This window comes from Elgaria multicarinata, chromosome 2 (genome assembly GCF_023053635.1).
Source record: "Elgaria multicarinata webbii isolate HBS135686 ecotype San Diego chromosome 2, rElgMul1.1.pri, whole genome shotgun sequence".
Taxonomy (NCBI): domain Eukaryota; kingdom Metazoa; phylum Chordata; class Lepidosauria; order Squamata; family Anguidae; genus Elgaria; species Elgaria multicarinata.
Window position 1 is genome coordinate 156713425 of NC_086172.1, and position 13391 is coordinate 156726815.

At 36.9% G+C, this 13391-nt stretch overlaps 1 protein-coding gene across 2 annotated transcripts in view; it reads right to left on the minus strand.

The window, feature by feature from the left end:
• Window positions 1–3009: 3009 nt before the first annotated feature.
• The window catches only part of RPS6KA5 (ribosomal protein S6 kinase A5), a 45428-nt gene continuing 35046 nt past the window's right edge, over window positions 3010–13391 (minus strand). The window contains exons 11-17 of one of the 2 annotated variants that reach the window (XM_063117960.1): window positions 13155–13288; window positions 11530–11623; window positions 10022–10192; window positions 8758–8949; window positions 7686–7845; window positions 6913–7076; window positions 3010–5296 (exon numbers count right to left, since the gene is read on the minus strand). In XM_063117960.1, coding sequence (XP_062974030.1) covers window positions 5057–5296; window positions 6913–7076; window positions 7686–7845; window positions 8758–8949; window positions 10022–10192; window positions 11530–11623; window positions 13155–13288 — 1155 coding nt within the window. In that variant the 3' untranslated portion in view covers window positions 3010–5056. Of the gene's footprint in view, window positions 5297–6912; window positions 7077–7685; window positions 7846–8757; window positions 8950–10021; window positions 10193–11529; window positions 11624–13154; window positions 13289–13391 lie in introns of those variants that run through there. The other variant, XM_063117961.1, reaches the window with a different exon arrangement.

Here is a 13391-nt window from a genome sequence, read left to right on the forward strand (position 1 = left end):
CTTTGCCAGTTTTTTTGCTACCTGGGCAGCAAGTGAGCGTCCTGGCGTGGCAGGCGCGTCTTGTCGGGGCCAGTCAGCTCGACTTACAGTCGGCTGGACGGGAGCTGGAGGCACGGATGGCTGTTCTTGTGCCATGGCTGGTTTATCCACCGCCCTGAGTGCCCTTTCCCACAGCTCAGCCCGCAGTTTGTCCGCTCTGTGACGTCTTGTGAGCTTTGAAAATGCCTGGCAATAGGGACAACTGTCCACCTTGTGCCCTTCTCCGAGGCAAATTACACAAAAATTGTGCCCATCGGACGGGGGCAGCTTCGTGCCGCAACGGCCACACTTTTTAAACGGGGCCTTGGGGCCCATGCGGGCGAATGAGAGAAAAAGCAAAAGGTAAAGAGAAAAGTTTTTCTAACTACAATTTTTTTTTTTTTTTTTTTTATAGGAAAGGATATATAGGAGAAGGAGAGAGTTGAGAGGAAAAATAAAGGTAAGCCTTAGCTATTTGTTTGTTTGTTTGTTTGTTTAAGAGAGTTCCCGACGAGGCTGTCGCTGAGACGGTCGAAGAAGAACTGAGGGAATCTGGGCGGGAACCCCTCTGCATATGCGCAGTAGAGGGGGAGGGGTTCCCACCCAAAATGCCTTTTAGCTATAGAAGATTCCCGAAGCGGGGCTTCGCGCAGGCGCAGAGCCCATATGTGTGATGCACAGAGACCACGAAGAAGAACTACTACTTACTTTACATGTATACCAAGCAGAGAGTTGGATCTAGACGTAGTAACAGCAGATCTATTGAAACAAATAGGACTTAAATCAGTAACAACTTAAGTCTACTCGAAGTATGCCTAAGCCTGGATCCAACCCATAATATATTTCTTGATGCATCTCTTTCCAGGTCCATCATAATTTAATGAACAATTACTGAAGATGGAAGGATCCTAGGTCACTATGAAGAACTGGAATGAATTATCTTCATCTTTTCTGGACCTACAATTTTTTGAAATAAATCCATATTGAAAATTGGTATCTTAATCTTAAAAGATGCTTAGCTTATGGCAGTTCAAGCACCGCTGTGGCAGCAGTAGCAGAATCCTATTCCTGCCAAAGGTATCTGAGCTTCACTCCACTGATCAAGGCAAAAACTTGTTCCGTGAAGAAAAAAACCCACCAGAACAATATTGCACTAACCAGACTTGTGTCTAGATGATTCAGTTAACCCTTACAATGCCACACAAGGGGGCTAACAACAGCTTTGGCCGTTTCTACACCTGCCTTTTTTCCAGGGATCATCCCTGTGCATGCAAATGTCACACAGGGGATCCCGGGAGCAGGCAGGGATGAGCCCTCCATTTTCCTGGGAAAATCCTTAGGTGTAGAAAGGGCCTTTGTCCCCAGTAGTGCTACACTGTGGACAGGAGGCGATATCCAGCATCTCCTGCTATCCTGTCCTGATGCCAGCAGGACAGAGCACTAAACAAGTTCAGGTGATAAGCTAGTCTCTCTTGTTCTTATACTATTCACTCTATCAACAAGATTTTTATTTAATAAGTGAAACTGGTTGTGAGCAATATGTTACACTACGATAAATGCATTTTTGACAACACAACTGCATCTGCTTCAGTTAATTTCTAATTGTTATCACTGTACTAGTTTTTCCAGATGACATGTTATAGCTGTACAAAAAGTGACAGACAAAATTATATATTGTGCACATTAAATATTTTAAAATCATAAGTACTTTTGAATAAAACCATACTAACAATAAAAGTTGTACACTGCATTCACTAATGCCTGTATCAAATAAAGTCTGCTCCCCAGTAGTACAAAAAAATAGCTCAGTGAGCTTTCACGATAGCTGCCTGTGCAAGAGACTATGGAAATATAAACAAACTCTCCCTTTTCCTGAGAAAAATTAAATCATTACTTTACTCTGTGCATTTAATGAAGTTCTAACAAAGATTAATGATGCTATTCTAATAAAAAACACCATTTATTTGGATTTCACCCAAAGGGACTAGATTTTGAAAAGAATTAATTTAAACTACATATGAATTTAAAGCAGGGTTCACTACATTGTAATTTAATCTACTGAACCACTGACTTTTTTATTTAAAAGGAAGATACTTTATTCAATCTTCATAGTAAAATGGAAAAAAGTATAGCAAGACATGTGTAATTTGTGTAATTTACCGAACACTAACTTGCATCTGTTCATTAGTGCTACCTACAAAATCTTGACAAATTTATTAGAGGGAAAATTTCATTCTTTTCATCAGAGGGAAAGTATTTTATTATGTAGGCAATATTCTCAAATAAAGATTCGAGTGAATCTGAATTAAATGCTGGCATAGTATTGTATATCTTAACTAAGGTACCTTAAGTTGTTTGTGCTGTCATCATATAGAACTATAAAATATAAAGATCAAGACAATGTAAACAGTACAACCCTTAAAATTTCCATCAGCTTAGAATTTGTGCTGTAATTTATGCCAAAATATTAAATTAACAGCATAATCCCATGCATAAGTATTCAGAAGTAAATCCCATTGAGTTCAATGGGTCTTACACCTAAGTAAATGTGCACAGGATTGCAGGCTAATTTATTTGTATTATTATATTGTGAAACCCTCAGACTCAAACGTGTGCAACTACTTCAACACCTGGGCCATAACAGAAAAATATCATAAGTCTTTTCAGCTGAATTACATTTTTAAAGAAGTAATTAACGCAAGCTTCTGTCCTGTCCATAGTTACACACATAGAATGCAGGCATAATTTAAGTTCCTGGACACAGTGTGGAAGCCAAGGCACATCTGGTGGAGAAGCTGTGTTAATTCTGTGCTGTATATCTCTTAGAATTAAAAAACAAAAACCTCATTGTAAGAAAAGAAAAAAAAGCTCAAATTAGAATTTAAAATTATTAAGGGTGCAATCCTATTCATGTTTAAGCAGAAAAAAATCCTACAACTTACAGCAAGCCCCGGCATGCTGGGAATTGTAGGACCTTTTGTCTGTCTACACATAAAAAGGATTGAGCCATGTCACTTTAGCAACCTCAGGAATCAAAACAATTAAGGCCAATATCCTATGTACCTTTGCTAGGTAGTAGGCTTCACTGAACTCAGTGGGTCTTACTTCTGAGTAAACATGCATAAAATCACACTGCACATCTGGTGTCTTGATTACAGGCCTTTTAATTTCTGTCTCTACTTTTTCAAGATCACTTCTACAATAACAAGGGCTAGAATCATACTTTCCCTCTAAATGAAAACTAGATGCCATGGATGCTGACAAGAACTAGTAAGTCAGACCAAAAATACTTCCTAGGCTACTTGTTATCTCGATCCTGCTGAAAATGTCAATACATAGAAACATGCTCTTTCCAGAATTTTGTTCATTCAGTTTCCATAGACAAATCTGCACTAGATTTCTCAAACACTGACAATAGATGCAATAATGTAAACAAGCCATATATAGAAAAACAGTTCCTATTTTCTTTTCTTTTTTGCATAGGATTTGGGTTTAGTTTATTCTACAATGCAGCAAGGTAATCTTAAAACCTGCTAGTTGGACTCTGATCATGCAAACTTCTATGTATGAGCTAAACTTTACACAAATTGCCTCATTGAATTCACAACAGGACTATTCAATGACTTTTTGCACGACTGGAGCACATGAGCTGCAGAAGTGATCTGCATTTGTTGATAAATTATGCTTTACAATGTAAGATATTACCATTTAAATTGCATCAGTAAGAGTCACATTTATTATCCCATATATAATACAACTACAGCAGGAAATAACTAACTGTAGTAAAACACAGTGTATAGATGTGAAGCACAGTGTTTGATAAAACATCCCTTTAGTTTTCTCAGTGCATAAATGGTTTATAGTTAAACTACCCCAATGTGACATGGGGAGAAATCTGAAGAGTATTGCGCATAGGTATGAAAACAATGGCAAGAAAACGAAAGTTTAATATTGAACAGCTGAATGGTGCAATAAGCTTTCAATTCTTACTGAAGTTACTACAGAAAGTTACACAGCATCTCTGAGAAGCACTCATTGCATTATTCAGTTACTCATCAAATGCAATTATAAATGCACCAAACCATGCAAATGCTTTTACGCTACAACTAGATAGCAAATTATCAAATTTATTATATATCGCAGCATGCTTAGCTTTTGGACCCACATGGTAACAGGAAGATAGAATTCTCACTTAAGAGAAACTATTTTTTATTTTTAAAACCTAGGCATAAATATATTAAGATAAATATATCTTTTTTCAGAAAACTTTTACACTTTTTTAGTACTGAATGCTTAAGGGCAAGCATTCAATTTTATGAAGCTATTAAAAAAAACCAAGAGTCTTCCAAACTAAAAAAAGGGCAATAGCCAAAAGAGTAGAAGATGAAATCATACAATTCTGCATACTACTCACCAAGCCCTTGCACTAGTTAAATTGTTGCATAAGTCTTGAACAAGGGCTGGCGCATCCATTTCACATGCTGAAGATCTTTGGATGTGGCTTGATTTTCCTTGTGCAAGGCTTCCTGCACATGGAAAATGGCTTCTGCATATGTGGATGTAGATATTTTCGATCCTGCCCAGTGTTTCAACACTGGTCACCTCATTTTCTCATCCTTCTAATGTCTAGACATTTCCAAAGAAAAGCAAACATCAATAAGAAGTTTGCATGCACCCAGGGCTGTCATTGCTAGTAAATGGAGTTCTGGGGACTTGTAGGATTTATTTATTGGCCAAGTTCTTGCATGTGCAGCATTACCTCATTAGACTATGGCCTTTGTTTATTAACAGCTTAAAATAAAGGTTTAGGGATGATTTACCAAAATTCTTTCCACAAAAATGGTTTCTGAACTCATATTTTTGAATTTTGATTCTGGCTATAGCCACAGTGGAAAATTAGAAAGGGAAATTTGTAATAATGTATGCCAAAACAGGAGTTATTAAAAGGAATAAACATTATTGTGTTCAAAGGAACACATATGTAAGCAGGTTTATAACAATTTAATTATTCTTTTCCAGAGCAAATGTCTCTAATTTTTCAGTCAGAGAACTGGAAGATGCTTTCTGGATTATTGCTGTCTGTGGGATTTGTTGGCTGCAATGTCTTTGTAGGGGTAGTTTTACCATGAGAATGAGAGGAGGAAGAATGAGAACTTTCACTGGAACTGCTGCGAGTCTCTGTACTTGTGCTTGTCTTTTTCATCTTCCTTCTTTTTGCAAGTGGTGCCTTGTCAACGTTCTGAAGGCAAAAACCTTCCCTTTTGTACTTGTTAAAGGCCTAGTTAAAAAGGAAAATACAATACTGTGCATTTAAACTAGATTCAGTTCTTGTAGCCATTTAAAAACAAAAAATATTAAAAATAATTTCTCTAAACAATTACATTGCAAAGAACTCAAAACTATTTAAAACAGTAAGACTCAATTGAATTCCGAACACAAATATTCCATTTAATATTGCTGCAGGCTACAACATTGAATAACTGGAGGATATATTTATTACATAAAGGGAGCAGTGACTACAATAAGTGGGTATAAGGCCCAAAGACTTTTACAATACATAAAATGTTTATGTACACATGATTTCTATTTTAGAAGTTGGAGGTTGTAGTAAACAATGGAAGTTTCTCAAATGGTAGCTATCATAACAACAGGAAGAGAAGTAGGCTCTCCACATGATAAACATCAAGCCCAGCTCAGTCTCCTCCTGAAAGCCACATTAGCATCCTGGCCTGTTCCAGATCTCAGGCTCCCCTGTGATAAAGTTCACTATGATGGGCCCCCTGGCAGGAGTATTTGGTGGTGGTGATGGCAGCAACACTCCGAGCTGTCATTGAAATTTCCCACAATGCCCTGGAGAGAAGCTAAGTTGAGAATACAGTGGGATGAGAGCTAAGCATGGAATAAGATTTAGTTTAATTTTAAAAAAAATCATTTTAAGTAGCATGTTAGGAGGAGAGGAAGGGATTAAGGAACACTGGATTTTAAGTGAAGGAAGAGGATTTTGGAATAAAAAGATGAAAGTTTAAATCCATATTTTCTGTTTCTTTCATTGCATGTTCCCTTTTAGTGTATTTTTATCATTTGCTAAATGTACAGAGAACAATGCCATTTCTTATACTCATTTCCTTCCACCTTATAATCTTCTTAGTAGTCTGCAGAGTCGACTGACGTGCAAAGGCAGCTCTGGCTTGAATCAGTAGAGCAAGTAAACAGGAAGGATTTTATAAGTGGAGAGAATTACCCTCAAGACATCCAAATGTTGGCAAGAAACGAGGGACTAGAGATGTATGGATTTTGTTCAATCTGCTCCTTCTACGTTTCACAGACTGTCAGGTATCTTTCATTCTATCATCTGCTTATTGACAGAATCAGATTTTTAAACAAGAATTTCATTCTACTTGTGCTAATTTGCATGAGTGCAAATTCACGCTTGTGCAAATGCACATTAATTAGCACATTAGCTCTAATACGAATTAGCAAAAATGCCCCATACCACCAGCGAAAAAGTCTGCAGAATTCATGAGACTCAGAAATAGCCAGTCTGCTGCAGAATCTGCAGTTGTGATTCATAGAAATCTGAACTCATTTGAATCCAATTTCTGCAACACCCCACCAGGGACTCAACATCTCAAGAGTTCACAATCGGAGCAGTAGCACAGTAGCTTTCAGTGAAACTCCTCCATTTCTCTTCCTCCTCTCCTCACACAGTATTCCCTTTTCAAACAGAGTTTCATCAGTTCTGGAAGCCCATTGGACTGAGAAAGAAAACAGCAGTACCCCCCAGTTTGAGGTAAAGCACTAAATATTGTTGAATGTATATGTACCTAAAGGGCATCTTACTTCAAAAATAAACAAGTTACAGAAGAAGCACATGGTTTAATGTTTAGAGCTTACGTTAAAGGTTGCTTTGACATAGGTGTGTACAGCAGTTCCTGAAGATCCTAAATTGTCTGGAGTCATTAACGGGTTGGATGACAGTTGGCTACCATCTTGAAGCCATTCATTGTATCTCAAACTGGTCATTTTAATTCTCTTATTTGGATCCACTGTAAGAAGTCCTAATAAAAAATTATTGGATATTCTTATATCAATGAACCATTATTTATCTTTTTAACAGGCTTTATTTAACTTTCATTTCTAAACAAAAATGAACTGCTTTGATAATCTAATTTATGGGTATATACTGACAAAGTTTAGAAATTTTAGGATTGTATAAATAATTAATTATGGATATTTAAGACATTTAAAATATAACGTTCACAACAATTTGCATATATTGTGCATTTGTAGAAACTGCATGAAAACATTTTTTTACTATCTAGGAAATCAGATCATCACAGTGGCTGAAATCCAGAAGTGCATGTACTCCAACATTTTTCAAACTATTTTGTCTTCAGAAGCTTCCCTCACCAAACCAACTTTTTTTTTAAAAAAAAAAATTACACTTAAAATTCAAATTGGAAATTTGGTGTGGAAGTGCTGAATCTATAGAGCCTGTTTGAATAAGATTGTGAACATACTAGATTAGGGTTAAAGGAACCAGTTTTACTATGGAGATGTATAAACCTCCTACAAAAATTTCATTTTAAGAAATTTCAAAAATCAAATGACTAGCTGCTGCTGGAATGATTTAGAACTCGATAAGGAAGTGATTGGTCAATGTATACCTTGTATCAAATCTTTGGCTTCCTGAGAAACATTCTTCCAAGCATCTCCTTCAAAAGAAAACTCCCCTCTTTTAATTTTCTTCATAATTTCCAATGCGTTTGTGCACGTTATATTTTTATTTTGTGATTGGAAGGGTACTTGTCCTGAGAGCATTGTATACTTTTCAGAAAAGAAAAATACTAAATCAGTGATATGTACATATTCAAACGTGTGGGTGTCACACATGCACACAAACACATACTTACATTTAAAATGTTGCCAACAATTTACAGACTGGTCCACGAGGGGAAAAATCCACAGTTGGGACAAAATGTTTATTAGGACCAGGCAAAGACCACAAATGCTTGTGCAAACAACAGAACTTGAAAGCTTTCACAATTTTTTGTAGGACTTTGACTGGTCTGAGTAAAAGTATTGCCCAAGTGTAGGCTGTGTGTTTTTTCTACACTTAGGGTACAATCCTAAAAAAGTCCTACAACTCCCAACATTCCCCAGCCAGCCATAATGGCTGAGGAATACTGAGATTTGAAGGACTTTTTCCCAGTCAAATCATGCATAAATTTGCACCCTTAGCTTAGCAACTTTGCGGGGGGTGGGGGAGCAGGATAATTTTTACACATCTACACAATTTAAACAAAACAGTATTTTAAGAAGTTACAGAATAGTTACATTTCAGTTGTTTGGAACCATATGATAAAAAAAATCTCCGTCATCAAATGCACTACCTTTTTGATGTTATTTTTGTAACAATGCAAGATACAGAGATAACGCTAACTCAACCATGCTTAAGAGAGTAGAAACCAGTTAAAAGATAACATGTTCCCCAACTATATTAACCACAGTTTAAGGAATATGTCAGAACAGAAACTAATACTGATTAAAGTCTAATCATGTTTTCTGATTACCCATGATTTGAAGTATTATATATGTATAGGTCCAGTAAGAGACCTATTCTACTCAAACATTAGTTCTGGGCATTAATTTGTACAGTTCATTTTTTCCATTAGTAGTTAGACCAAAATGCCTGGCCAGTAATTTAAAAATGCAGAATAAAATGAGCACCTAGCTTACCAAAATGACTCCCAAACTCCAGAGATCACATGATTCATCATAACCATTATGATTTAAGAGCTCTGGAGCAGCATAATGAAGGGTAAAACATGGTGTCTTAAGAGGCTGATTGTCAGGTGGTTTTAAACGGGCAAATCCAAAATCAATTATTTTTATTTCTGAATTATCACTTTCATCTGTGAATAATAAGTTCTGAAAATAAAGAAGAACCATTAAAATTAGAGTTTTGCAAGCTGTGCTATCAATATAAACTTCTAATTACAATAGGGTGTAACAGTGAAATTTATATGAATATATTTAGCTTATACCTGAGAAAACTACAGATTATACTTTATGTGCCTAGGAGACAATTTTCTAAAATACATATATGTCTGATCATCAGAGTCAAAGTCTAATAACCAAGAATGGAAAATAAAAAAGAAACACAATTTGGTGGAAAGAAGCAGGCAAGCAAGCATAAAAATAAAACATCCACATTATTAGATTTGTGAAAATATCATAGGAATAGCTCAACTGACTTAGATCTAAGAACTATAAAGCTAAGAGTTCATTCTCTAGAAAAGATCATAGAAAATATTTAACTATTCAAAATTGAATAAATAATTATAAGAAGAAACAGGAAAATATTAGGAAGGTTAAGTGATCTTTTTTATGCTTCCAATTTAACATTGACCACCTCATCACAAGTCCTGTCTATGATTACATCTTCATTATGAGCGGAATCTAAATAGTTTCCCTTTACAGTATTATGGAAAGGGCCATCTCTGGCAGTAGGTATTCATAAGGTGATTACTATCATCATCATCATCAATCATCATCATATTTATTTGTATCCTGCCTTTTTCCCAATATTGGGTCTCAAGGCAGCTATACTGGCCCTCAAGGCAGCTTGAGGTGACAAAGCAAGTGGCCGACAAGCCTAATTTTAATGGGACCACAAAGAAGAGGCAGGGTGCAAAGTTATTATTGAAATAATTTAGCTGGGGAAAAGATGTTATATTTCATTCTCAATTAATAAATCACAATTTATAACCCCATCCTAATGAGAAGAAAGCACTACCACAATACTTATAAGAAAACTTTAATATTACAACAAGTTGTTCATATCAATATCTCCATTTTAACTAATATTTTTATTTAATTTTATCAATGCAAACACACACAGACATAAAAAAGGCAAACTAAGTAGAACAAAAGGGCTGGTAAAGGAGGGAGGGGTATGAGTCAATGTTCATAAAATATGCTCATTCCCCCGAGATCATACCTCAGGTTTTAAGTCTCTGTGGACTACTCCTACATCATGCATATGGCTCACGGCTGAAACAAGTCTGCGCATGATATAACTAGCTTCAGTTTCACTGAAGTGTTTCTTTTGCTGGATGCGTTCAAGTAATTCTCCCCCTTTCAGCAGTTCCAGTACGAGAAATGTGTGGAGCTAGAAACAATATATTTGCATGCAAACGCTTTTTAGAAAATGTATTTCAAAATGCATAGGAATAACCAATAAATATACTTATTTACTATTCGGTTAAATTAGATATGTAGGAGTCAGTGGAAGAGCTAATTAAAGGGGGAACTAGACAAAACAGCAAATGACAGGAAGCAATGTACCTAGCATATCATTACATCCGATTATTGCAATTATTTCATTATTTTGTCCAATTATCAGTCGTTCAAGTCCAAATTAAAATTGGAAGCGTGCCTCACTCAAACTCCAGGAGAGGTTTACCTTTAGAGCGTGTAAAAATTACTTGCCCCCAGGGCCCCACGTTTTTTTCTGCATGAGTCACTGTTCTTCGTATGCATCCTCTGAGGAAAAGTTCTTCTGCATCTCTTCATTGAAAGTGATTGAATTATCCAATCACCCCTGAAGTAGATATGTCTACCCATCCCAGAAGCTCATTGGAAGCAGGCGATGCCAGAACAGTAGATAAATAAGACACACAATGGCAGCCTCTTCCGTAGGTGGATGGATTCACAGGGAACTTATATTTTACTTAAGCGATCATTTTTTGACAGCACATTAACTTTTCTCTCACAGCACATTTAGTGTCTCCCAACACACAGTTTGGGAATCACTAAATTATTTGAATAGATGAAGAAAAGTAGGATAATGAAGTTACAATAACTTGTCCTCACTCATTCAACATGCTGACATAGCACTTAATAAAATATGAGCAATGGTAGGTTCCATATACTAATATTGTTTAATATATGGGGCAGTATCCAACACTGCACGTGTGCCAGCAAAACGTACTGCTAACGCAGTGGGAAGCTAGCAATTCCTAAAACAATCAGAAATGAGCTGTTTCCAGAATGGGACAGATCAGCACAGCTGGCAGAAAGGAGCTCTGTTGACTTGTCCTGTCCCAGAAACAAGTGTTTCGGCTCATTTTCAGATTTGCTTTAGGAAATGCTTATAGCGTGGGTTCTGTTGGCACAACAAAATAAGCACAGGCATAATGGCGGTATTGGATCCTTTCTTGTTTGTAAACTTTTTGATTTATTTTCATTTGGCATGCCTTTAATCGTTTGCAAACTGCAGCTAAAAATGGCAAACCGAACCTAAAATCAGTGACCTGTAAGCCCAGGTTCTTTACATCTTTAAACTTTTGTGAATTTAATAGCAGGCCAAATAAGAAAGTACCAGCTTATCTGGTTTGTCTCCCTTAAGTTATTTAGTGCAAATGTAACTAAAGTAAACGTTGTGTGTAAACTATGTTTAGTCAATGTGTAAACAACTTGTTCTACAATATTTACTACTTGAAATACCTGATCATGAAAAACTTCATGCAGCTTCACAACATTAGGATGTCCTTCACAGAGTTTTAAAGCTGTTATTTCTCTCTGAGTGTTGGCTTCTAGCCTGGAAAATTAAAAAGTCACCCTATAACAATTTAACAGAGATAACTGTGGAACTACAAATGTGATAATCTGTTTTTATCCTCTTAATTCAAGTTTTGAAGTATCACCAACAGGTTTCTCTGGATATAAACAATGATGAATCGTTATGATCCACGCACTTATATGGTCAAGTTGGAACAAATTTCTGAGCATCATTTCATTTAGCTGTATTCCAAACAAGGAAGCAATTTGGTTAACAAAAGCATCACTTTAGAAAAGAAAAAGAGTGAGCCCATTCAGACAACACTGAGGGTGATGTGGTTAGCTTAACTGTGCAGAACAGTCGCCCAAGATACCATTAACCCTGTCTGGTTCCCGGTTCCCTTAACCACATGCTAACCACAAACCTGTTAGATGAGTACCTGAATCCTCCGAATGCTCCGCCCCATATCCCAGCAGTCCTTGCGGTAAGAAAGCCAGCAGTTGCGCCTGCCATTTTAGTTCCATCTCTACAGTTAGCAGCCATTAGTTGTATAACGCGGCCCTTGAAGCCAGTGATTCCAGTGTTCTGTGGCTCAAACACTGTTTGCTATTCAGAATTATTGTTCCCCCACTCTTACAGTGGCAAGGAGTTATGACAGCAGATTTATTCATACGGAAGGCACAGCGGCGCCATCCCACTCTTGCCGCCATTTTGGGAGGGTCAGCCACTCTGATATGTGCGGTCGACAATTTTGAGGTACTAGCACTGCAGCAATCAGGAGCAGTGAAGAAACCTGCAGGCTAGAATGGCCTGGGCGATTAGGGTAGCTCTATACTGCTAGCTCTATGATTTCGGCCCCTTAGCCACATGTGTGTCTCACACAACACCTTAAGCCAAAATTAGTGCTGCTAACCCTGCTACATAACAGGGTTAGTGAAGCCGACCATAATGTGGTTAGCAGAGGCACCTGATTAAGGAAAATGCATTGCACATGACACCGTAAACTCTGCTGTTTAACCAAACACCCTTAACCAGCAGGGTTAATGGTGTTGTCTGAATGGGCCCACTCTTTTAATAAAATGTTTGGATTAAAGACTCAAGTATATTTTTAAAAAACAAAAACAAATGTTTAATATTTTAACTAGCTGAGATCATACTCCGAACCTCTCCTGGTACTGCCCCTGTCATCTTAAGTAAGGTGGCTGATGACTGGAGTCAGGAGACAGGGCCTTCTCAACAGTAGCACACGTTTATTGAATTCTCCCCAGGGAGGCTCATCTGGCTGCAACTTTGCTACGTTTTAGTGCTAGACAACCCCCTTTTAATTTCCCCAAGCTTTTAAATTGTTAAACTGAACATTTTATTGCTGCCAGGTTTTATCCACTGTTTTTTGCTTTTTAATTGTGTTATTGTCCTGTCATATTTGTTGTTTTTTTATTGTGTGAGCTACCTTGAGAATATTTATATCAAAGAGAAGCTCAGGGTTTTTTTTAAAAAAACAACGGAACTACATTTTGATTGCTCAAATGTATTAGAAATAATAAAAATAATGCCTTTTCTGTCTTAATACCTTTTACTAATTATTTTTACTGCATATTCTTGGCTAGTTTTCTTGTGTAAGCATTTTCGACAGATAGAAAAACTTCCTTCTCCCAGTGGTTTTTCTTTCAGGTCGAGCTCATAGTGAAGATAAAATGGAGAGTCCTGGGGGGAAAATTGACTGCATTTAGTAACCTTTACTGAGCAGATTCAAAAGATAAGGAACAACATTGCTTGAGAGTTATTCACTGGCCTATAAATTTTTCCT